At 35.2% G+C, this 27,930-nt stretch overlaps 1 protein-coding gene across 3 annotated transcripts in view; it reads left to right on the forward strand.

Annotated features, from left to right (window-relative positions):
* tapas overlaps positions 1–27,036 on the forward strand; it is a 116,983-nt gene extending 89,947 nt beyond the window's left edge. For all 3 annotated transcript variants that reach the window (XM_069830910.1, XM_069830912.1, XM_069830911.1), the window contains 7 exons: positions 1,335–1,439; positions 1,605–1,828; positions 6,527–6,672; positions 12,910–13,010; positions 21,824–21,975; positions 22,152–22,303; positions 25,413–27,036. In XM_069830910.1, the coding sequence (XP_069687011.1) occupies positions 1,335–1,439; positions 1,605–1,828; positions 6,527–6,672; positions 12,910–13,010; positions 21,824–21,975; positions 22,152–22,303; positions 25,413–25,642 (1,110 nt within the window). In that variant the 3' untranslated portion in view covers positions 25,643–27,036. The remainder of the gene's footprint in view (positions 1–1,334; positions 1,440–1,604; positions 1,829–6,526; positions 6,673–12,909; positions 13,011–21,823; positions 21,976–22,151; positions 22,304–25,412) is intronic.
* The last annotated feature ends 894 nt before the right edge of the window (positions 27,037–27,930 follow it).

Raw genomic sequence — 27,930 nt, forward strand, 5'->3', positions numbered from 1 at the left:
ACACAAGGTTTTTGAAATACAGTAGTTATTAGAAGAGAAAAATTCGTTCCGGCACCAGGGATCGAACCCGGGTCTGTGGTTCTATGTACCAAGTGCTCTAACCACTGAGATATGCCACAGTTCAATCCACAACACCGAATTGAATCCCTCTCCTCTAATGTTTTTCCCTTTGTGACCTGACTCCAAGTTCGACATATATGTTGACATATATTAACAGTCTTACTAATAAACCGTGTATAGTTTTCATACCAGACTTAGACTTATACGGAGTTGAGACAGAAAACGTTACTAATAAACCGTGAATAAGCTATGGGCGTATAAACAGGCTGTAACTATACAATGGGAATTGCTTTGCAGTAGTTATATACACGAAACCCCTTGTTTAAGCGTTGTATATAGGGAAAAAAATGGCCGCCCCTCTAACAGCTGTTCGTATCGACTGTCATTTTATGATGATGGTTACCTTGTAACCACAGGAGAACAAACCAAAGATCATAGAATTATTAGAATAAAATTGCTGTAGCTTGTACTCTTTGACCAAAATGTAGTGAGGTAATCGATTAGAGCCAGTTGTACTATCGATATTCTATTACCTTTCGTAACGAAGTAATGACGAAACTATGACGTAGCTGTGTAACAGTTATACTGTTATACACGACGTATGTTGTGATTATTAGTAAGGAATTTACACACGACTTATAAACAAGCTACTCATTGTATAAGTATAAGACAGTTAAACGTCTGTATATAGAGTTTTTATTAGTAAGACGTAAGTCAACTGCCATTATACAAGGAGAGCACTCAATTGAGTGACTTTGTGGCCGAGATTCCACAGTATTATGCACTGTTGGGCGAAGAATCTACATAAAGATTAATTTTTGTTCCTACAGAATATATCTATTATGGTAAAAATGAGAAAAACACTAGAGGAGAGAGATTCAATCCGGTTTTGTGGATTGAACTTCGATGTAGCTCAGTGGTTAGAGCACTTGGTACATAGAACCAAAGACCCGGGTTCGATCCCCGGTGCTAGAACGAATTTTTCTCCTCTAATAACCATTGTTACCATAATAGATATATTCTGTAGGACCAAAAATTAATCTTTACGAAGATTTTTGAAGTTGGATAGCTGGCTGTATCAGCAAGTTTATGGTTGAGTGATGATACTACTTTTGTTTATTGTGAGTCGTATTACATGGGATAGAGGAGTGGGAATGTTGTCATGATAGTTTGAGAAACATAATATATTTAATATAGTCGTTACTGTAATTTATAGCTACATAATATGTGTAATGAGAAAAAAATGATAATTTAATATTGCTTGTTATTTTCAGGTTGAAGTGATTTTTGTAGATTTTGGAAACTCAGAAGTAATAAATCCATCAGATTTGATCGTACTGGATTCTCTGAAGAAAGCTGTTGCTGAATTTCCTCATCAGGCAAGTAGAATTATACAGAAATAAATAAGCAATATAAAAACTTGTTCAAGTGGAAGTTTCCAGATTAATAAATAAGCATTGTACTAAAATAAAGAGCCCCCTATTATTTATGGCACTTAAAAAAATAGTATTGCCACCACGTGAAAGTCTATTTCTTTTTGACAGGCTATAAAGGTACATCTCCATAAAGTACCATGTTCATCATTCAGCGAGAAAATGGCCCTCCGAGTACGAGAGCTGGTACCTTTTGATGAACGCATCTTGGTGAAAACAGTTTCACATTCCCGAGCACCTGGTAGTGTTCCTGTGGTGGAAATATTTAAACGTATTCAACCAGACAATCTTCTGGTTTCCATTTCAGAAACTCTGGCTTATGAACCTGATCCTAAGTAAGTTTCTCATTCCAGTTAATATTAGCAAATGACCTAAAAAAACTGTAATATTTAACAAAGATAATTTAAAAGTAAAATATTTTCATTAATTCATAGAATTAATGCAAAAAAATCAGACAATTCATATTTGCTCCTTAGCTTTCGAGGTTTATATGCAGTTACTTTATCTAAAAAGAATATTGAAGAAGCTTTCTTGCAGAGACTTTCATACATGGACAAGCTCCACACATCAAGCAGTCGTGTATGAAAAAATGCGTTTTTACTTTTAGCCATATATACTTTTATGCCATCCTAGCATTATAAACAGTTTGTTACTACATCGAAAATCGTGTGTAATTGGCTCATGATAGCATGCATGCCGATAAAAGTAATGATGTATTTGCTATGACATAATACCAGAACACTTGCTATCTTGGTTATCGCTTCTACGCACAACGCAACAAGAAATTAAATGCAGGACAGAAGGTAACGTATCATTTATTTCCAATCTTTAACACTTTTGTGTCACTTTTATAATATCATACAAAACAATTCTGTGGTTCAGAGAAACTGTATTAACAAAATAAAGGAACATTTGTAACATAATCTACAAGATCATCCATTATTATTTACTCAATGCCAAGGCCTGGTGCAACTAATCATTACGAACATATGAAGACAATTTGTCAGCTATGGATCCCGAATTGAATTTCGTTCATAATTTATTTCCTACAATTTATAATGCTAAGATGCCATAAAGTGTTGTATCCAACTCGTAGATAATCTTATTATGACACTCGTGAAAATTATTGCGCGAACGATAGTGAATGCGACAAATATTCACTCGTGTCATCAGTGGCAGCTCCAGCGTATTTCTTAAGAGGAGGAAAGAAGTTGACAGCACGAAATGACACCTTCTTGAATGAAACATGCTACAATTTAGCCTACATGCATACATGTAAGACAAGGTAGTGTTGGGGTTGGCCTTTCCTTTTGTATAGCAATAATCTGTTCTTGTAAACTGAGTTTCCTAAATTTTCCAAAATATATTATGTTTTCACTTCCATTCATTGTTGAATAATTGCACAAATTAACAATTACAAGGAAATTCATAACTTCGCAGCATTTTTCGAGCACACTACAGCATCACACGTGTTGAAAGATTATAGCTACTAACATGTAATTGGAATCGTTTTACAGAAATGGGAATGGGAAATAATCTGAAGAAAGCGAGAACACTGCACCCACCCACGTGATCTGTGTTGCCACATATACATTTTACAAGTTCAGTATCACACGCTTTTGAAGAATGTCAGTTCTTGTAAAGTCATACTACTATTATTGTTCAAAGCTGCCGGTGGCCGATTAATTTTTTATGTTAAAAATAATGTAGTTTGCAATACTTTCAATTTCAAATATATTTGTATAAAACTGACAACTTGGCTGTTACCCTGTCTAGTAGACAATGAATAGAAGTGAATTTCAGGGGTCAGAAAGATCTGCGATACTAACGTAGAACTAACTACTTCCTCTTAGTTTTATATAAACCCAGCTTTAACTTTCAAATATCCTTGAAAGTTTCAAACCATGAATAGTAGCCTATATAAAATGCAATGAAAATATTTTTGATTTATAATTTAAAAAAAAAAAGTTTATGTGGTGTCTTTCATAGCTTTGCGTTAAAACTGTTTTTATTGTGCCTCCTCCTAGATGTGTTATAGTCTGGTCGAATGCAACATCGTTAGATGGCAGCGGTAGCGATCTTGCTGCACGACCAGTCGGTTTGATTCAGAGGAGGATCTCCTCCCTATCCATTCATTTACTTGCTTTAAAACTCTGCTTCTTTCTCTGACCACTAGTGCGCTGTTGTCTATGTGTGTTAACTGCAATAAAAGAGGAACAGATTGGCTTTCTTCCACACAAACAATCTCGCATCTTTCTCACAGTTTTCTAGCAGCACATGAGCGCACGTTGTTTAAAACTCGTTCAACCGAGGTTTTCTTATAGCTGAGAACTTAAAAATTATCGAATCTTCCTCGAATTTCAAGGTACATATTTTATTTGGTATTTACTTTTAAAAGAAGAAAAATGTGAGGAGGATGTTTCTCCCTTCCCTCCCCCGAGGAACTGCCACTGCATGTCATAATCATCAAGATTATCCACTTGTTACATAAATAACTATTACATGGCGTGCTTGCATATTATCTGATTTTTACATAATTTCGAATCATGTTCCTACTTATTACATTTTGGATCACAGTAAAAAACAGCATGGTTTTCACAAACAAGTACAGAGTGCAGCAAAAAAAGATGGGGGTGGGGTAACTGAATGAAAGAACACAGCATGGTTTTCAGAAACAAGTATAGAGTGCAGCGAAAAGGTGGGGGATTTGGTTTGAATGACTGATGGGCTAAATTATCGGACAATATGTTCAGCTTGCTCTCCTTAACGTGTTCCATGTGTGTGACCATTGCATTGACCATGGCAGAGCACTGATAGTCCTGGTAAAGGCTGGTTCACAATAAACCGGGAACGAGAACCAGAATGAAAACGAGAAGCAGAGGACGTGAATATGAAAATTTTTTATTCACAATAAACCGAGAACATAGACGACTATGCATATCGATGTGTATGTCAATAACAATATGTAAAGTCGATATTACGCATTCTAATGTTGTGTATAATTGACCAATGACGTTCTCTCATGAGTACAAGGCAGCCAACATAACACAGGTTAACCAATTTCGAAATTTCAACTGAAACATTTCATTAGGTACGCTACTATAAATATACCCATGCATCTTCATTATCACAACATATTTTAAGTTTACCATAACGTAAAATAATTAGAGAAGAAACATTTGTAATAGAACAAAAATGTACATAATAGTAGTTATTGAATTGAAGCATGAATATGTAGTGTGTAATACAACCAATACAGTAATAAAATATGATGCACTTACGATCGGTGTTCAAAGATGCAGCTATTGAAAGCCACGTATTCTCCTTCATTTTCTCATCTTATACGAGGCGCGCCTCTTATCGTAAACGTAAGGATTTTCCTCAACACTCAATATTAGAATCTCATCAAATAAAACTTGCTCCATGATGCACAGCATAGAAGAAAATAATGCATAGGTTATGTCACGTTCTTCTTGCTACAAAATATACGACGACAAAATAGCTTTTAGATGGCAATAGAATGAATCTAGTGGACTGTGATCAGAAACGTGAACGCCAAAGTTGAAACTTGGCCAACTCTCCATTCCCGATCCCGGGCTCCAGCAAGCTTTTCGTTAATTGTGAATGCTCACATTTAAATGTACACATTTTAACAATTTTACCGTTTTCGTTTTCGTTCCAATTCTCGTTTCCCGTTTATTGTGAACCAGCCTTAACAGATTAAGGCTGTTGCAAAGCTATTGCAGATTTTTGGGTATTGGTTTGTAGCATTCTTGTTTCAGCAAACCCCACAGGAATGTATCACATTATGTGAGATCAGGACTATGGGATGGGTAGAGAAAAATCTGTTCCTTGTGCACATTTCCACCTGGAAAGAGTTAGCAGTGACATGTTTAAAATCAAACAATATTAACATAAATTTGTAAAAACTGACTAGTTTTGTTCTAATTATACCCAATAGTAATGCTTACTATGTAAATGAACTAAAATTTAAATATAAATATGTCTGTTGTAAAAGATAATTGGATGAATATAGCAGCAGGGACAGTTTATATACACTTGTTTATATTATAGAGTTAAAAAAGAGACTTTCAAACTTAGCAAGTAAAGAAGTTTGAATGTTTAAAATAAATGCGATAAGGTGAAAACTTGCATTAAAACCAGAAGTAAGTATAAGTTAAACCAACATGAATTGCATAGTTATATGATAGAAAATATGTTATTAAATTGTATATTTATTGTGTATAATCACTGTCTGTGCATGTATTAGTTTTAATTATTAAGTTTATGTACGTTTGAACTATTAATAAACTATACTAATACTAATGCTTATACAAAGAGGATGTTTCGTCTCATGAACAATAATTGGACAAATGTTCGAAATAGGAGCACCGCACATCTAATCAAATTGGAGCTGCAAACTGCAGTCGATTTCAACTATTATGCGAAACAAAATCCTTCTCAAAATACTCTTAATTTACAAGTAGCTGCTGGAGTGTAAAATAAAGTTGTTCTGTAGTATCTGAAGGGAATGATTTGGCAGTTTTCTATGAGAAATTTTGTCGATTTCTTATGATGTATTAAATATTATAGCACTGCAAATCGTTTGATACTATTAACTTTATGCCATCGTAATAGAAGTCATGATGTTTTAGTTGGCTTGTAATATAATGTGGCATATTATGCACAGTTTTCACTAACGATAAAGACTATTTATAATGCTGGAGTACAAAAAATGCTTAATAGCTCTGTCTCAGAATGTCTGTTTGCAGATAATTAAAGGGTGTGTGTATCTAATGCCTACACACTTCACTTGCGTGATTTGGGTATAATTAGAGAGTATAACTTCGTATATTGATTACATAATGCCGTTGATGCGTAGGAATTTTAACTGATCATCCTCATCTTGTAAATTACCTGAAATTAATCTTATTTCTTGCTACTACAACATGCTTTTCTCTAAAACAAAAAATGTCATTGAAGTTGCTTTTGTTGCAGGGAATCTGTATAACTTTGAATTTTATGTATTACAGGCCAGCAAAGTCAACTTTTGATGAAGGAAACACACTACGTGGCAAGAAGCGTCTAGAACGCTTGCAGAGTTTAACATCATCTGGTACTAGTGGCTCAGGTGATGGTTCCAGCCTGAATAATAGTCCCCTTGGTTTCGATTCTCCAAGTAAGTGGGACCACAACATTATTTATGCCAATTCTATGCTTTAACCTGACATTATTTATAAATCATCATCATCCTCCACCTCCTGCCTCTCCTCCTCTTCCTCCTCTTATGTCCCCGTCATGTAGATGGTCGATCTGTCAGATCTATTTATAAATAATCCTTTTGATATGATATATGATATGATGTATTGTCTCTAAGCAAAACATTCAAGTGGTGATGGCCCTTCACATTTCTGTATTCAAGGACTCCCTGTCACTATTTACAGATTTCTTTATTATACTAACCAGTTCTCAAAATTATATTTCTACCATAACTTGAACCCGTTACTCATCCTCATACAATATTATCCTCAACACCACATCGTGTAACACCCTACCACAGTGACACCACACAGCAACACATTTCTAACCCTTACCTATTCTGACGACAACCCTCCATATTCATCAAATATCTGAGTAAATATTCCCCTTTTAAACCAACGTGGATTACTATCCTACCCTTTGCATAATAATAATAATAATAATAATAATAATAATTTATAATAATCGACCACAATAAGTTCTTACTCACTATTATTGTTCTCGGTCCATTCCCGGTTCTACTCAATTATTTACTCTCGTTTCCAGAAGATACGTAACACTTCACTCACACAACACTTCTTCACATAACTAACCTTCTTGGCCACACTCCTAATACTCTCACTCATTGTCCCTTAATCTTGACCCTTCCCTTTTTCACTTGACCCCTTCACACCAATTTCTTAAGTCGTAATGGTTCTTATTTTTTAACACACTTATCTTCTCCTTCTCACCAGTTCCCTCCCCAGCTGTTTCTTATTTTTCAGCTCCTTCACTCTTTTCGGTATTGCCCCCAACAGCTGTTCGCTTTGACTTTGCTGTGCTTGCATTTTGCTAGCTATCCCATACACTTCCTTATTCCTCCACGTCACAGTAATTGCCATTACCTGATGTCACTAGCTTCTACCTTTCTGTCAGCCTTTGTAGCACAGTCAGTATAGCGCTGGCCTTCTGTGCTCAAGGTTGCGTGTGTGATTAAATGCAACAGGCTCGTGTCAGTAGATTTACTGGCATGTCCTGCAGGACAAAATTCCAGCAAACCAGTGACGCTGATATAACCTCTGCAGTTGCGAGCGTTGTTAAATAAACCATAATTTTCTTTTTCTTCCTTTCTTCACTTGACTCCACGCATGCTTTCTCGCTATCTGCCATCACTGATGCCGACACTGCATTTCATATACTCCCAATCATTGCCCTTCCTGAACTGTTGCATAACTCTTTGCATTCCAACACCGTACTCGTGCTCATGTCACTCATTATTCCCTTTGATACAGTACTTTGAATTTTCTCCTTCAAGATTTTACTATTTCTCTCCTTTTCTTCTGCTCCTGTTTCTGGATCCTTCAAGCTATCCCTACACTTTCTACACTGAAGACCAAGTTGTGTATCTTCAAATTCAAATTTATTCACAATTTACATTTGAAATGATACATATGAATATATACCCGAAATGAGCATATGCTCGTGTTCAGGTACAGTCCAGTAGTCTACATAAATTTTAAAGAGATCAATAATAAAGTTGATGTTAGAAATAATAGTAACAATAATAATAATAATAATAATAATAATAATAATAATAATAATAATAATAATAATAATAATAGAATATCCGTGACTGAGATTTTTTAATTGGTCTTGCAAAATGTCCATTCCTATGTTCTGATTTCAGGAAAGGGATTAAAACCCTTCTGCTTCTCACTTCATAGCTCCAGTCCTTGACAACTTTAATCATCGTGTTCCCTAACATTCTTCTATTCCTCAGGATCCTCTCTTTCGAAATCTCGTACTTACATTTAACTAATATTGAACTAACATGTTCAGAATTTTGGCTTGCTTCTTTCCTACTCTAAAAGCTTCCAGTACTTGCCCATCACTCAAAATAATCCTTCTAAATCCTAAGTAAAATATTTCTTACAAGCATGAAATATATGCACTAACAATTGATTTATAACCACTGTGCTGAAGCTGAAAACATGACAGTGTTACAAATAGTTTCTGTTTAATTTGTACTTATTAATGTTTTTGCATCTGCGCCGTGGCATCGTGGTCTAAGACATCCTGTCTAGGACTCAAGTTATGGAATGCGTGCTGGTTCGAGTCCTCATGGGGGAAGAAATTTTCTCATGAAATTTCGGCCAGTGTATGGGACCAGTGCCCACCCAGCATCGTGATGCACTTGGAGAGTTATGATAGGTAGCGAAAACCCGGTTTCGCAAGCCAGCTATAATGGCTGGGGGGATCATCATGCTAACCACACGATACCTCCATTCTGGTTGGATGATCGTCCACCTCTTTCGGCATGTGGACGTGAGGCCAGCAGCAGACTGGTTGGTCTTGGCCCTTCACGGGCTGTAGCGCCACGGATTTACAATGTTCTTGCAGTATAGAACTTACAAAAGCTAGCCTCACAATATGATATGAAAATATCTCGTGAAAAAAAAAATCCAAAATCGTAGCTTCCTATGCAAAATACTCGATCAGAAGTAAAATACAGTGAAACCTCTGTAAGATGCTCTTCAAGGAACCATGTAATAATTGTGTATTAAATAAGACCACGTATTATTCGGAGTGGCCTATTTTAGGATTTGTTCAATTTTAACACAGAGAGATAATACAATGAATATGTATCTAAAACAGCGACAAATGAAAAGTGGCGAATTTTTTTAACTCCATTAATGCCATCAGGTTTACCAGGCATATTTGTTTGGTGGGCTTATTCAATATCATATTCTTCAAATAACATCCCTTGTCAGTGTTGACAAACTTGTTTGAGATCATTGGCAGTGCTGTAGTTGGACCGGTACGGTCCGGTATACTGTACCGTCTAAAATAAAAACTCACTGTTACTGTGCCGGAAAAAAAATATACTCGGAAATATAATTTGTTGTTTTCTAATGCCAGGCATTTGACAATAAAGTCATTTGACCTCTTGCACTCCAATATTTTTCAAAGATATTGTCGTGGCTAGCCATGGTTATATTGTGTTTAAATAAACTTTATATATTTTGAAATGGAAGATATTAGCTATTTGAAAGATATTTTGATATCTAGCATGAAAGTAGCAGCTGACATCTCATATCCTTTCCTTAAATGCTAGTCCATTCGTTTTATCGAAAACCATGGTCTGGCACTTCAAGAGGAGTTGTGATTTGTCATTTTCAAGCTTGCATAACACTGTGGTATTTCTATAAGTAATTAACACTAACTTTATGGCATGTGTCTCAAGAAATCTTCTATACTGACTCACTAATTTCAAAACTTGCGTAGATGCCTTCGCATAACACTAATTTTATGATGTGGCATCCCAAGAATCCTGCTACAGTGATTCGCTAATTTTAAAACTCGCTCAGGCGTAATGCTAGCATATTGCTAGAGGATAGAAATATTGTTACTTTTCGTGCATTCATGAATCTTGAGTCCAGTTACACATTATAGGTTCTATTCACATTTCAATTAAAGAATATGAATGAGCATTACTGTATTAAGAAAAGAAATACTCTTCTAGTAAAGGATTTAAAGGATTTCCTAGGCTTTCGTTTCTAAAAAGTGTTGGGCCACCAGTGCCATCATTTAATTTCTTGCCTTGTATGCAATTGTGGCTGCTATCTCGAAGGAAGTCTGCAGAGGCAGATGCATGACGAAGAAGTAACTTTGGAAAAGAGTCCGAAGAGTGCAATATGAGTTCATACAGAGTCTAGTTCGATCAAGGAGATTTCAACAGTACCCCCTAAAATTTGTTTCCAACTACAGCACTGCTTATTGGTGATTTATGGAAGATATTATCAACATCCACGGCTGTTTGTAATGGTACTAGTCAATTGTTTCGTATCTTACCAAGTTCTCTTCCTCTGCAGACATGTCTCTATTGAAACTCAATGTAGATGTGTCTGCAAGGCAGTATCTTGTTTGATAGCAGAAGTCTCTGACAGGACAGAGGAGGAAACATAATGGATGGGGCTTTCAGCACGTCTTCTAAATCCACATCATAAGGAATGTGAAGGCAAATCACTACTAAAAATTATTTTAATACTGATCTGTGTTTACCATGCTTGGCATTAGACTCGGAAGTTAGCATGTTGAAATCTCGCCAAGGATGATGAATTGTTAATGATCCTAAAAGTTTTCATTATAGTTTCCTTCAGAAGGGAGAAAAAGCTGAAAGGCCATGTTTTAGACTTGAACAATGTTAAAGAAGCCCATTCTTGAATGTAAAAATTGTTGGAAAAATGATAAGCCGTTTCTCGTCTGCTCAGAATTAAACTTCGGTAATTAATCATCCTTACCTACTGTCCTATCATCAGGAGCAATGAACTCCTCTCTCAGAAATATGTAATTTTAACACTGTGATAGCAACTATTGTACGTCGGGCGATAAGCATGTTTGCTTGCTAACCCAAAGCTGTGCTCAAGGTGGCTTCTGGCTCCACTTGGGCTGTATACTTCATACAATTTCCTCATGTACAGTTAGGTTCTTTGAATGCCCATTTACCAGATTTATGACTTCCTACCAAAATAACTCCGACCCCCCCCCCCCCCCCCCGCAGATGCTGCAGCAAGAGACGGTGCAATGAATGGGTCTGAGGTGTATTGGTGTGATGGCATGAGAGGTGGCAGGATATTCAAAATTACCTGAAACATACAATATGGTGGCATTGGGAAGGACAATGGTGTGCACAAGAGGGAAATAAATTACGAAGAATAAAGAATACTGTTCGAGTTTGGGATTCGTCGACAAGAGTGTCACGACACGAAGTTTTACTCACCCAGTTGAGGATTGGCCACTGTCATCTGACACACATGGCCATCTCCTACGTGGCGAGCCTCAGCCGGAGTGTGATATATGCCATGTTCCACTTACGGAACATTTTTTATTGCGTTGTAGGAAATATGACCGTGTCCGTCAGCAATATGGAATTCGGCCGACTCAATGTGACGCTCTTGGAAATGATTTTAAGTGTACAAATGCAGTTCTGAGATTTTTATCGAATAAGGACTTGACAGGATGATTTAGTTTTTTAATTACCTGTTTTACTTATCCTCCGAACCTTTACATCCGGAGGTTACTTTTGTTTAGTATATGTTTGTAACAAACTTGAAATTCGGACCTTTTACATCCGAGAATTTTTATAAATGCGCCAAGTAATTTATTTTTAGTGGCATTTGTTTTATTATTTTATTGTTTCTTTTTAAATACTAGCTAAGGTCTGAGAACTGCTCACTTTTATGATTTTTATGCATCACCTTGAAACTGCATTGGTGAACCTCGTTTTAACCATGACAACGCTTTTTAGCTCTTTTAAGCATTCTGATTATTGTATTGTGTTTCTGTTTAGAGAAGGATTTTAGATAAGGGCCCAAATAGCCATAGTAGCTGACGTGCCCTTTTTAAACCCCACTAACTAACTAACTAACCCCCCCCCGCCCCTTTCCTTCCATTCACATGCTGCACAGTTGCCACATTTCTAGTGATCTTCGACTTTTCAATGACTCTACTTCAGTTTAATCATAAATATGGCAACTCTCCTTCCACATTCCACTTCATCTTATGAAGTTGTCGGTTTTTCTAAATAAGGATTGTGATTGGTTACTAACAACTTTTCTGTGGAACTGCACTCGAGGAAATTGAACGAACTGTACTGGTTGCATTTTTTTTTCCGAGATTTTTTCCCAGCTGTGTAAGGCGAATGTTAGGTAATCCTGTGGCGAATCCTTGACCTCATCTTGCCAAATACCATGTTACTATTACCAATTCCATTGACGTTAAATAGCATATAATTCGTTTTATGCGACTTGGTTTATATGTCTCATCTTCTTCATGGCTATAATATTTTGTCTGAGTGCATGTAACATTTAACTAACCATAACTAACAGCGACTGAGTCTTAACATTAAGTGCAAATGACTCGTGTGTTAAAAAGGTGCTACCTCCATGAACTAAGTCGTATGAAAAGGAGTATACAGTAGTAGTTAATACAGCATTGTTAATAATTAACAGATTAAGCCGACACCAGCATAGTCTAGATAGATCTTTGTCGACCATATCTGGAATGGTTAGTAACTGATGAAACAACTTTCTTACTCTAAATATGAAAGTGTAACAACAAATCTTGCTTTATGAAAATAAAGTATTTCATTTTTTTTCTTTGTGTGTGTTTTTTTCAGTTGATTCATCATCAAGAGGGCTCAGTCCACCTCAGATTCCAGATATTGGGGACTACTTTGATGTCCATGTAACTATGGCAGCAAATCCAGGAAACTTCACGGTAAAAAACCGTATAAATTTTTTTTAAAGTTTTATAATTTGGTGTCCATTTTAATTGTAATGGATTAAATTACTTAAGTAGTCTCATGTGTAATGTTACTATTTGAGAACATTTCATTTTTTATAAATATATGAATCCTTATGAAATTAGCAAGACACGATTCTCATTTTACCAATTTTTTTTGCATCATTTCCTTGTATACTTTTCCCTTAACACCAAAAAACGCACTTGTGAATTTTGAAATAACTCGAATTCGTATAATAATGCGAAACAAAACATAATTCAAGTTTTTTTTAATGAATTCCAGCAATACTTGCTTTGTTCACGAAATGTTAACAATGTATTTTGAAGTAATGTTTTCATAATTTCAGTTTTTTTTCTGTGGCACATTTCGTTTCACCATTTTGTCAGCTCATGAATGCATGGAAATTGGTAGGCTGATTATGATTCAACTGAAAATTGATGCTGAAAATGCTGCATATACCACTCTTCATGTTTCATATCTCAAGTCAAGATTATAAAACTTACGTACCGTATATATGTGAATACTCCATGCCACCCTGATTTTAGGAGAGAAAAAAAATTAATAAATAAAATAAATTGGCTATTGTGTGTGTTTCAAATAATATGCGCACCTCAGTTTTTCTTTGCTAAATTCCAGAAAAAAAATGCGCGGAATATTTGCATATAGAGCCTATACAGTATATATAATTTTAAGATAACAGCACCTAATTGGCAACACTGAAATCTTGGAATTTTAAAACGAGATTTCCTTAAAATTAAACTACTTTAACAGGACTATAGGAATGACAGAAGATTAACATCTACTTTAAAATCTTTATTCAAATGGTCCAACTGATTGTACTCTACTGAGGTACTTGCCTAAGACAGACGAGGTATCATTCTAATGATTGAGAGAACAGAAAACTTTCCAGTTGGGGTTTACTGCAGTAAGAAACTTGAAGTTACAGACTAAACATAATAATTCCATCATATGTCTAACTTTGTAATATGATGGTAACATATCCAGAATGTATTTCTTTCTGTCGTCCCACCCCATGGCGTCATAGCCTAAGGCAGCGTTTCTCAAACTTTTTTGAAGTGGGGACCACTTTTTTAAGTCAGAACAGTTCCGCAGACCACCTTACTCTTATTCCCTTCGAAAGCAAAATGTATAATTTTTGTAGCATATTTTAATACCAGTATACTTATATTTTAAAATAGAATTAATTAATTAAAATCAATTAAATTAAATTAATTTTATATTAGTATTAACTAATTAAGGTAATGTTAATAGAAGAAAATTCATTTTTGTTTCTTTAATAATTCAAGGCTTTTAGAGTTTGGATAATCATTTTAACTTATTAAATAAAAATAATAAACGTTGTTACACTTAATGAGATGGATGAACATGCCAATTCTTGCACAGTTGTTCTATATTTGGACGTATGCTGGCAAGCTTAAGTCGGAGATCGTCACATACATCGAGTCGATTTCGGTAGCCTACTTTGTTTTTATTAGAGTTAGTGATGAAAACCCTTTCTCACAGATACGTAGAAGCAAACTGCATTATAATCTCCAAAGCTCCATTGTACAGTTCACTATATTCTCTTTTCACTTGTGATGAGGTGCAGAAATTAACCATATCTTCCGCTTGGAATTTCATTTTAATTTCTGTCTCATTCGAGAGTTCAATTAACTGTTTTCTTTCACTCAATGGAAGTTTGTTAGTTTCAATATCGCAATGAAAGTGATCATGAACCCATGAAAATTCGTCATATTTGATTGGAAAATAAGTTTCAAATTGTGACCTCAGAGTTGTATTATTAGTGTACGACATACATTATATGACTGTTTCAATGTGCAGACTGGGTGCCGGCAAAACTATTAAGAAAGTCATAAATACATAAATACGGTCCTCTGTTATGAATTTGGCGCCAGATGTGCAGGGAAACGCCACGTTCGTAGTGCTTTAAATCCCTTCTTTTGTTGTTGAGAGTAGATTGGGAAGTGAGTAGACTGATAGGGTAATAAATTTCATAAAATATCAGTAATGGGAGAAAAACTGAAATATGATTGACATGTGTCATTTCCAAACTCTGATATTTTCAGCTCTAGAGTCATACACAATTCGTTTGAATTTTATTTTTTCTTCTGACTTTTTTGAAGGACCACAAGGGCAGACCTCGAGGACCACAGGTGGTCCGCGGACCATAGTTTGAGAAACGCTGGCCTAAGACATCCTGCCTAGAACTCATGTTATGGAATGCGCGTTTGTTCGAGTTGTCATGGGGGAAGAAATTTTCTCATGAAATTTCGGCCAGTGTATGGGACCGGTGCTGACCCAGTATCGTGATGCACTTGGGGAGCTACGATAGGTAGTGAAATCCAGCTATAACAGCTGGGGGAATCATCGTGCTAACCACATGATACCTCCATTCTGGTTGGATGATGTCCACCTCTGCTTCAGCATGTGGTTGTGAGGCCAGCAGCTGGTTGGTCAATCATGGTCCGTCATGGACTGTCGTGCCTCGGATTATTTCTTTCTGTCAGTAATTTGCAAAGAAGTGGTAGTTTTGACTGATAAAATAATTACTGTTGCAAGGAAAGAGTAACTCCCAACATTTCAAGGGAACCATGTGGAAGGTATATGGCCAGAGCACAGCACAACATTCCCTCAGACAGAAGGCAGGCAGATCATTATTGAAAAAGTGGAAATGTTGACACCAAAAAGGGAAGTGACAAATTCAGTTTGTATAGGCTGGTCTCTGTAGTTAGCAGGTAGAAAGGAGTTAAAGAACAGACTTTGCAAAACTGTCAGAAGTCGGTTCTTTGTTGTGACTCCTACATTTCTTCTGCATTTCAGAACAAAATTGGGATTCTTGAAAAAAATTTGTAGAATCAATATTGATCTCTTGATCTTCCTCTCTTTCTTCTGTCAACTGATTTGTAGTTATATATATTTAAAGGGATACTACTTCAGTTATATTATTTCCCTTACTTTATTGCAACAGAATTTTCTCATTCATTGGTTGTGGAAATTACTGTAAGTGCTTGTCATTCCTAACCATTGCAGCATTGCTATTATTTATGCATGGACTCATCATTACTTTAGGTATTACGGTCTGGTGCTTCATCTTTTTGTTGTCAACCCTTGGTTGTTCTTTATTTTCAAAGTAATGGATGAGACATCTGTTTCCCGGCATGTTAACTGCATTTAGTTTCTCAATCTAGAAAATTCTAGCGAGTTATATGCTGTTCTATTACCTTATACTGTATAAGTAATTGTTTCGCATATTAAGAGACATTTCTATTGCAGCTTTTATATCAGATTATAACTTATAAAGATAGTTAATAAGAGTGTTAGACTCCTGGTTGAGTGTTAGAGAAGGCCGTATGGCCTTAACTCTGCCAGGTTAAATAAATCATTATTATTATTATTATTATTATTAACTAACAATTTAATCAACTCATTACATTTTGAGTTATATTTAGTCATATTTACGTTATTCTGGCATGATGTCGCTTTCCAAACAATCCTGAAAAAGAAAGATTGATGATGAAGGGAAAAAATTCCAAGAAAGATAGCAGAGTTATTTTTACACGGAGGTGGAAGGTAAAATTGTATGTGTTACTTGCAGTGCGTCTGTGTTGTCAAATAATGAGATTCTAAGCTTCTTCCATTCGTTTCATATTCTACAATACTGTCTTTTCAACCAATCTTGTAACTGTAATTGATTCTGTGGAAAATTAGAGCAACTAGTAACTCTTATTTCCGGCAGCCAATCATATTGCATGTCGGCTACATTTAAACATGTGAATCTTGTCATTCACTGCTGATGATGTTATGCTCTATCTAAGGCTCGATAAATAATATAATCGCCCGCCATTTTGGTTGTTTCGTTGTCGTTAAAAGAAAGCACACGAGGACGCTATTTCCTGCACTGTTAAACATTGCCATGTCGTAGCTCCTATGAGAAATAGATTCCTTGTCTGGTAGCTTGGCAACGAAAGAACAAAAATGGCGGACGATAATACCTACCTAGACTTTATAGAGCCTTCACTTTCTAAGGCTGGTATTCATAGTCGTTACTTTATATCACCACTTTGCAAAGTGACACTTTTGACGAAAGTGGTTCTTTCATATTAGTGGTATTCATAGACGATTGAAGAAGTGCACTTTACAAAGTATCACTTTACGCCAGCAAAGTGTAGAGTTACAATTTGGTTGGTAATAGAAGTCCCACAATGCCTTTCAAAACAAGTGAACAAATTAATGACGTATAACCTACAAATTATAATGCTTGTGATTTGAATTGGGAGCCTAATTGATCGTGCGAGAAAGAAAATATGTATTTAAAGTTGTTTTATTTCAGTTTCTAGTTTTTGTTGACGATAGTTTAGATTATTTCAGTCAGTTCAGATACATAACATTTTATTAAATAGTTAGTGATACTGCTGGTGAAATTAGGTTAGGTTTTGTACAGTACATAGCTGATCCATTAATTTATATAGTTAGATTAGGTTCTGTACATATCTTTTTCATTGGTATATGTCGCTAAGTTTAATTTTGTATGTATCCGTTCCACTGATTTATATAGTTCGGTTAGATTTTGTACATATCTTCTATTAGTTTATATAGTTAGGTTAAGTTGGATTGAGTAGGTTAAGTTTTGTGCATATATATATATATATATATATATATATATATAATTAAATTTATGTCATTAAGTTAGGTTTTATACTGTACATTTCTCCTTCGTTGATATATCGTGTTATTTCCTTTATTTTCATTTTTGTCTTTTTCGTGAATAGTGAATAGAAGTAAAAAAAGAATGAAATAAACACATTACTACTGCTATTATTATTATTATTATTATTATTATTATTATTATTATTATTATTATTATTATTACTACTACTATTTTCTCTCTCTCGTTTCCATTATTGCCTGCTCTTCAGGAATATTTTGAATGCCAAATGTTTCTACAATGCATAACAAAATAGGCCTAGGCCTAATAGTATGAGATCTCTTTTCATGGTGAGGTTATGACTGCACATGAACTAGAGACAGTAGATGTATTGCTTACCGGCGTGAAAATATATATTACCGGTATCAAAACAGTAATGATTATATCAACATCAAGCTAAATCTTATCTTAAAATACAGGTAGTCAACAAAAATCAAAATCATTTTAAACCCAATATAATTATGGAATCTGCTTAGAAGGCAGGCACGTGAGGTCTCTCAATGCCAATTTAAGATAGTTATGCCTACATTAGATTGAAGTTAGTTTAATATTTTTTAAGTTAAAAAATTCGTTCCAGTAATAAAAAATAGGTTATATAGGCATATCTACCTACATATCACTTCATCGAATTGAGGTTATAAATATACGAATGTTACTACAGAAATATCTGAACTATAATATTATATATATTAATGTATGGTACATATCTGTAGCATAGAATTTTAATGCAGTCAATAACTGCATTATTGGAGGCACTGGCAAACCTCTATTATTCGTTTTTGTCAACCAGTCATCAAAAAGATTAGCAATCTCAATAATTTTCTTTATCAGATTGGAACTGGTTTTTTAAATTCTATATCATTATAAAATTCCACGGGATTGTCTTTAAGCCTATCTCTAATGTAGCGCTTTTGTACATTGTGCCATCTCTTCCGCACGTTCTAATAATCGACAACTTCCAAGACGTCCGCCATTTTTCTACAAAGTGTCACTTTCGGCTCAAAGTGTGGTCGGAACTACACTTTCATCCAAAGTGTTCCTTTGCACCGAAGTGTCGACTGTGCAACGGAAAAGTGATACTTTGCGTCTTCCAAAGGACACTTTACTCGAAAGTGTCGACTATGAATACCAGCCTAAGGCATAAGCAAAGAGGAGGAGTCACGCTGGAAATAAGAGCAACACGACTATACAAATCTTAGCCTTTGCAGTAAGCTGGCCAGGGGGTTGGTTTTCTTCAAACTCTCTATACCTAGACAGGGTTCTAAAGACGATGTAAAGAGAATAATTCATAGGGACTACTTAAAATAAGTGGTGGGGCTTAGCCCCCATTAAGCCTTTAAAAACGAACTGCCCCTATTTCTGATTACCAAAGTTATGTCTTCCAAAAGTAAAGTCTCCTATTTGTTTCCACGAAAACTACAAGAGATAAGCACAGTAACACTGTACAGTAGAGCAGGTTGTCATCTACGAAACTTTTTTTCCCACATTGATTATAAATTTTCTCCAGCAGTGAACAAGAGCCTGTATACTGTGCTCGTAAAAATCTGCACCAGCAGAATTGACCCATTTTTTTCACATCTGGAGTAACTGTGTCATTAGAAAAATGTTGCGTGCATAGTCCATCTTTCATTGATCTGAACAGATGTAAGTCAGGAGGTTCCAAATCTGGACTGTGGTGCATGTTATAGGACAGTGCAGCCAAAATTTGCAATGTGCTCTATGGTCTTCAAACTTGTATGGGGCCTGGTATAATCATGTTGCAAGCAAAAATTGTCTTCTTCTCTAGCCTGACTCTGGAAATTCAGGTTTTCACCTTAGTCAATGTCGTGATGTAGTCGTCGGTGTTCATGGTTTATCCAGGTTCCAGGTAATCTAGGAGACTATGCCTTGTCTAAAAAAAAAAAGACAGTGCACATTACTTTATATACCTATGATTGCACCTAAATGTCTTTTTCGATTGGGAATTTGCATGTTGTCACTCCATGGACTGTCATCTTGACTCGGGTCATAGTGGTAACCCCACATCTCGTCACCAGTGATGATCACTTTCAGTCCAGCAGTTCCTGAGAGTCTTGCATTAGGTAATCTCCCAGTTTCTGTGTGAGTACCCATGGGACCCACTTGGCACAAACTTTGTGATATTCCAACATTGCCAACGGCACTTCCAACACTTTTACCTGGTCGTGATCTTCCGATTTGCTCAGATAAACTGATTGAACAGATCTTCATTTTGTGCTGACAGCTGTGCATGGCCACCTTGAATGTGGCTTGTCTCTCAAATTGCTGTTGCTGAAAGATGACATCACTGTTTGGTCTCTGTAAATGTTCACTATAGTGTGTTTCACAAACAGAGAGGGTTATCTCGCCAGGTTTTTAAATCAGTAGCAGGTCAGTTTTCCAGGAAGGCAAGAGAACTACCGAATGTTTCAAAACGAACTATATAATCCTGGTAGAACACTCGTGTATGTATCATATATTATGTTATCCATAACAATAATAGAATTAGATGGAATATTAGGTAAAAGCTGCTCCTGAAATCATTTTTTGAACGGTTGCTCTCCATTTCTTCGTAATAAACCTTAGATGAACGCAATTTTTTTTTACAAACCCCTGTTCACTGCTGGCATGAAGTACTATAATTCTGGAACCTTTACCAATCAGTGCATGCAGAACTGGGTCGTCATCACTCATTGACCATAATTTATCTTTTGTCGTGTTCACATTTATCCATGTTTCATTGAGAGACGTTCAGTTGATCTTATATCTTTATTTGCACAAAGAAACTGATTGCAATGTAACTGTCTTGACGTTCCATCAATTATTTCTGCGCTATGTTACTCTTCTTATAGTGGAACCCAGTGTTTCTCATCTGCAAGAGAAATGATCTAGACACAGGGGTGCTGGCCTTGTATGCTCGAGGTTGCGGGTTCGATCCCGGCCCAAGTTGATGGCATTTAAGTGTGTTTAAATGCGACAGGCTTATGTCAGTAGATTTACTGACATGTAAAAGAACAATTGCAGGACAAAATTCCAGCACACCAGCGATGCCATTATAACCTCTGCAGTTGCGAATGTCGTTAAATAAACCATAAATAAATAAACACAGAAACACAACTTCTCTTTGGCTCTTTTTAATACGTCATTTAAACTTGGAATGTAACCTTCTCCACACAAACTTAAAATATTCCTTCTTAATGTATCACTGTCGAAATTAGCTATATTATTTTCAGAACAATCCCGCTGCCATTTTTTCGTTGGACCTTTCAATCTGCCAGTTTGTTTCTCCAAGAATTCTATTTTTCACTAATTCCAGTTGCTTTAATAGTTCTTTCATACACTTAATCATGGGTATCATAGGTTTACCGCACCTCACATTATATTCTTTCTGAAAATATTCGTGAACCCGGTATGTAAGCTCTTTATTTTGGAATGAATATGGTTCCCCCTTCTAGCAATTAAATAAGACACTACAATAAACATAACATAAAACTTACACTTACGATTGCCATTTTCACAAGACCATGATTCACATCAAACTGCTTGAAATAGCAAACTGGTTATGTTATGACTATAGCATCTGTATGCAATAGGAACTACAGAAACATCAGTGACTTTATTTCAACCCTCCCTGTACCTGCATTGGAAACAATAACATACAGTTTTTCCAGGAAAATGATCAGATAGCCTCTTAAGGATATTGAGGTCAACCCCCTCTATTCGTGAAACTCACTATAAGTATTGATGTCATTTATTGAAATTGTTTTCCACATATAGGAATTCAATGAAACACCTCTGCTTTATATGCATTTCCATGTTAGACGCCATTTTTCTTGACTACTCTGCTGTAGTACGACAATAAAATTTAACGGAATATTGACAGGAAGGTGTTACTCCACTGTCATTCCGAACCGCATCTACTTCATGTTGAAAAAAAGTTTCATTTGAAATACGAATCAGTCCCTATATGGCACTGTTACCAAAATATATTTCCTGCATTTTATTCATTGTGTTAGAAATGTACTGCTATATTCACAACATTTAATTCAGCTGTTATGATATTAGGTTCAGCCATACAAAGATGCTACAAGATTGGAGAAGTTGATGGAGGATATGCAATCTCACTACAATTTGCATAATTTCCCACATCCAACACCTGAAAGTGTTCATGAGGGTGGATTGTATGCTGCTCATCATCATGATGGTCATTGGTATAGGTGTGTACATGCTCTACAATATTTCGGAACACAGAGTTTAATTAGAACAATACCTTATTTGCATTTGAAATGCAATGTTCCTTATTCTTTTTACTCTTTCTGTAAGTGAAATCTTGGTATAAATTACACTTAACAATAATTGTTCTGTTATCTTTATGATCATGCTGCAATTGCAGGGTATGTGTGTCCAATGTCATCAATGGTACCATGGTGTCAGTATATTTCTGTGACTATGGAGATGTGTCTGTACTGCCAGTAGAAAAGCTGCAGCCCTTAACTAATCAGTTTAAAGAACTACCTTATCAAGCCATCAAAGCAAAGCTCGCAGGTAAGTGAATACAGTGAGTACATTAACAATTATTTATTCAGAAGCCCTGGCGTATAGTTCACAGCATATCACCATGTAATAAGTAATCTCTAAAGCTGCGTTTCCACTGATAAACATATAACAACATGATGTTAAAATTTGAGTTGTATATGGACATTTCAACTCTCAATTCACTTAACATATTGACTGAGAATGTTGAAGTTAACACTTTTAACCTGTTGGCATGCTTTCCAGCAGCATTGGACAACTTGTTAAGTCTGTTCATCGGTTCGTGCTGTATCAGTATCGGTACAGCCTGGCAAAATTCGTATAGTTTCCATGGTAACGGCTAACTTCAGATCTCTGGAGTGCATAAACTAGGAGCAACTTTACTCTTGATCATTTTTATATCGTCGCCTGAATGCAAGAACTAGGTAACTCGAAATTTGCGTTTTTTAGTTACCTCTTTTATAGCATAGCAAAAATCGCACAAAATGTAATCCAGGATCTAGGTAACTGATCGAACGATACCAGTAACATCTATTTTCCAATATAACAAATAGGTAAAAGAAAACGAGACATATTCCTTAGTGCAATAAATAAGTAAATAGGCGATGTCACAAAATATTAAAAATCAAGTTACCTAGTTCTTACATTCAGGCGACGATATGATCCTTGGTGTTGACTGCTGTTTAAAGTAATGGAGTGGGGGGAAAAAAAAAAAAAAAAAAAAAAAAAAAAAAAAAAAAAAAAAAAAAAAAAACTTGAATTACTCAACCCAACTTTCTCCAATCTTTTCTATTTTCTGTCTTCCTCTTTGTCTCTTCATATGATCCATATATCTTAATGTTGTCTATCATCTGATATCTTCTTCTGTCCCAAACTCTTCTCCCATTCACCATTCCTTCCAGTGCATCATTCTTCTTTGTCCACTCTTTCCAATACAGCTTCATTTCTCATTCTGTCTGTCCATTTCACATGTTTCAGTCTTCTCCATATCCACATTTCAAATGTTTCTATTCGCTTCTCTTCACTTCGTCACAATGTCCATGTTTCTGCCCCATACAGTGCCACATTCCATTCAAAGCACTTCACTGTTCATTAGTTCTTTTTCCACAGATCTGCAGAAGATGCTCCTTTTTCTATTAAAAGCTTCCTTGGCCATTGCTATCCTCCTTTTGACTTCCTGTCAGCAACTCAGTACACCCCAAGTATTTGAAGCTGTCCACTTGCTCTACTGCCTCATTTAGAATTCACAAGTTTACCTTCTTTATTTTTGTTCCTATGACCATGGTCTTCGTCTTATTTGCATTTATCTTCATCCCATACTGCTCACAGCTGTCATTTAGCTCCAGTAGCATATCTGTTAGTATCATCTCTTCTGCTAATAACGCCATGTCATCAGCAAATCTTATGCACTCTATTCTTCTTCCTTCTACAGTCACTCTTCTCATGTTCTGAAAACAGTTCTTTACTATATCCTCCAAGTAGATGTTCAACAATGTAGGTGACGTACACCTTTCCCAATTTCACTTCCTTCTGATATTCTTCTCTTATTCTGACTTTGACTCGTTTCATATAAAGATTACTGAACAGCCTTCTCTCTTTTCAATCCACGCCAATTTTCTTTAGGACCTCCATCAGTTTATTCCAATCGACTCTGTCAAAAGTGTTTTCTAAGTCCACAAATACTACATAAACTTCTTTATTCTTCTCTAGATATCTTTCACCAATTGTTCATAGCAGTCCAATTGCATCTCGTACCTTTTCCCTTCCTGAAGCTAAATTGCTCTTCTTCCAACTGTTCTTCCGTCTTACGTTATTTATTATTATTTCGTCAGTTTTATATTTTCCTTGTGTTTTTATTAGTGCTGTTGATCGATCAAAATGTTTAATTGATTAACTATTTGAATTCGAGTTTTGAGTTGAAAAAATGTTTTAATGTACTGTAATACACAATTATTGTTAAATTTAACTTTTGTTCGATGATAAGCATAAGTATTAAATGTTGTATATCTGTATATATTGTATCATCGTATTACAAAACAACTATTTTAATTACTTACTAACATACTTATTATGAGGCTTATAATTTATTGTGTCAATTTGTCCGGAAATTTTTGAGACAAACATAAATAACAAAAAGTATGAAGACTCGCCTAGTTAATACTGCTTCATCCATGATTTTAAATATGTGAGTGCATTCACATGCTTCGAATTAAGTGCCGCTCTATGTTTAGTAACAATGTTTCCTACATCACTAAACACGAAAAAACTTTTTTTCTGTCAAGCACTTCTCCATGATCGTTCAATTTAAATCCAAACATTTCACCGAGTTTACCTCTCAAATTCTCATATGACATAATGGAGTTTACACTTTTCACAAACCACAGAAAACTGACTTTTCTTTATCAAACTAAACACACAACCTTCATATACAAACTCAGTATAGAAACTGCAACTGCAAAACTACAGCAGCCCCTATTGTAATCGAACTGCCAGATTTTAGAAAGAGAAGAAGGTAGTTACTCTTTCACTTGCACACAGTGTAGACATGGTTATTTTGTAAAGGATGAGGGGGATGAATCTCAGAAAAGTATGTATTTCATATGCCAAGAAGATCAGCTGACAACAAGATGGAAGTTTTCTTGGAAAATCATAAAACTTAATAAGGGTTTCGCATTGTGTTTCAACTTTCAATAGAGGTAGACTAGGTCACTGTCCTCATATTTCCATCTCTTTCTGAAGTGTTTATGCAAAGATTTTCCCTATGCTACTGTTTTACAGATATAAAATAACAGTACTATTGTGCTTTTAAGTAAGCAATTTCCGAGAGAGAAATATTGTCGGAATTTTTAGTATGAGTTTGTATTAACAAAATAAATATCAACTACAAACGATTAATTTTAACTGACTTGATTATTCGATTAAATATTTTTGATCGATTAAACTTACAACAGAAATTGATCGATTAATCGATTAAATCCCACAACACTAGTTTTTATTATTATTTTCATTATCATTATTTGTTACTACTTTTAATACTTTATAGTAGGTATTAAATGTAATTGTAAAGAATTCGACTGAATGATATTTAACAATAAATGAATCCAATTTCTTTGGGTCATAGGTATCCAACCCAAACATAGTGATTGGTCTGTTGAAGATTGCCTAATGTTTCAAGAGCTTGTAGTGGAACATGAGTTCGTTTCTGTCATAATGGAAACTGGTCCAGATCTTCTGAATCCTAGTGATACTGTCATAGGATTAAAACTGATTGATACATCAGGAGAAGATGATGTGTATATAGACCGACTGCTTATTAAACAAGAGAGGGCTATAGCAACCTCAGTGTCTTAACTTCACTTATGCCAAAGTAATATATCCTTGACTTGTACATGCTGATGTGTGTATTGTAAGCGGGGTATTTCTTCACTGGCTGTGCAGTGGAAGGATTGTGTAAATTCTGTGAGTTGGAGGAAGTGTAATGTAATGTAATATAAATACTGTGATGTATTCTTCAGTACACTGCAAAATCAAAACAGGTGGAGTGATACGGTATGTAATAAATAGTGTACATGGAAATGTTTTGTATGACAAATGCAGATCTGACTTTGTATGAGAGGAATATTGTGTAGTACTACCTGCTTTATTGGATGTGTGTACTTCAGAGGAAGTACGTAATAATTGTACCTGCTGCAATTTTTTAATGAAATACTATAAACAATAACTTCACGAACAGGACACTACCTGGTTGGTACTGAAGCAAGTTGCTTGTTTGTGGTCACACTTTTCTCCTGTATTCTGTTTCTGTCTTTGTCTTTGTACGCCTGTCTGTGTGCCCCTCCCTTTTCTCTCTGGATCTCTCAGTGTCTTGTGAATTACGTATGGCATTGAATCTTGCACCAAACAGGATTTACTGTATTGATAGACGTTTCTGTTTTCAGCTGTTCTGTCCCTTCAAAATCTTATTCTGTGAAGAGTTAAGTTTGTTCCTAAGTTTTGTGAATATTGCGAGTATAAGAGCTGGCATAATTTCTGTGAAATCACATTATTCAATCACTGGAGTTTTTTTTAATAAAATTATACGTAAAATGTTACCAACATGCGAAAAAAATAAAGAGTATTAGAATAATATAAAATGCCTGAATTGATTTATATAGGTAAATGTATGTACACAAACATAATTAGTAGCAAAATAACGACATATCTTGTGAAGCAGATTACAAGTTCTTACTTTGCGTACCTATTTCACGCGATTTTAACCCTTTGTAGTCATTGTTCATTTAAATTTATACTACTGTAATGCTGGAGGCCGTATGAAGACTAAGCATGACAAATGCTTCCTAAAGTGACTTTGGTTATTTCTACATGAAATTAGTATTTATGTCTCAAATGTTTTGCATAATGTTAATTAGTTTACATGTAAAATGATTATGAAGTCTACAGTATGCTAAAAACTTACTTTTTTCGTAGTGAAGCCCAAAGAAGTTTTTCTCTCGGATTCCCATCATAGATTTTACAGAAACACACAATTAATAAAAAGGTTAAATTTCCTTGTTACATTGTAAATGAGTTTTGAAAATAAGGAACCCCTATATTGAAATGAAATCATAAAATTTACAGCTTAATATTATGTGAAAAATGAGACAGAATTCAAGCTTCATTTTATTTATAAATGTCGAGGAAAAAAATTCTGCTGCCTCCACATGATTGATGCGTGCTTGAACCAATGGTTTCGCTATTTCATATTCTAGCTCCTGAATTCTATTCTGTTCGATTCTCTTCAATTCAATCCAATGCGCTGCTTTCTGCTATCTTTCATTTAAACACATTTTGGAGAGAAATTCTGTTTGATTCGATTGTGCTAAGTGGGAGCGGCCTTTACAGTGCAAAACTGAGAAAAAAGCTGCCAACCTAATGTTAATATTTATCTCTATACATTATTGGAGAGACTGTTTCGTTACGAGTTCACACATGTACAAGAATGCTAACTTAATAATGGAATGCTAGAGGTAATAACAATAGTAGATGGTAATAAAACAATTTTAACGTTGAACTCTATAATGAGGGGAAACTTGTATCAGATGAAATATGTAAAACACAAAATTTCTCAAAATAGCTGATATTGCTAAAATAGACTATTATCTCTCAAGTAGGAGTTGTAGGCACTATAAAACTTGAACGGGTACTTTTAAATGATTGACATGGATTTTCGATTAAGTTCCCAAACTTATATACACAGGAATAAGTAAAAGGGCCATGTCCGAGCTCTATTCATTCCAGTTTAAAAATATAGTGAAGTACGACTTCAAATATTTCAAAATATTATATGGTCTCTGTGATATACAGGGTGAACAGTAAGTAATGTCATTGATTTCAGGGGATTATTATTATTATTATTATTATTATTATTATTATTATTATTATTATTTTTTTTTTTTTCAAACAAAAATTTTTAATACAATTTTTCTCGATTTTGCTTTCTTTTCGAGATAAAAATTGTTTTATATGACACATTTAATTATACGTTTTGGGAAAGCCATTGATTTAATTCGCAATATGCTTAGTCAATTTAAGAGAGCAGAGTATTATGATAATAAATGATTGCTAGAATTTTAGTATTGTCCTTTAAATGTGGTGCAGAA

The sequence above is a fragment of the Periplaneta americana genome, chromosome 7 (assembly GCF_040183065.1).
Source record: "Periplaneta americana isolate PAMFEO1 chromosome 7, P.americana_PAMFEO1_priV1, whole genome shotgun sequence".
In the NCBI taxonomy this organism is placed as follows: domain Eukaryota; kingdom Metazoa; phylum Arthropoda; class Insecta; order Blattodea; family Blattidae; genus Periplaneta; species Periplaneta americana.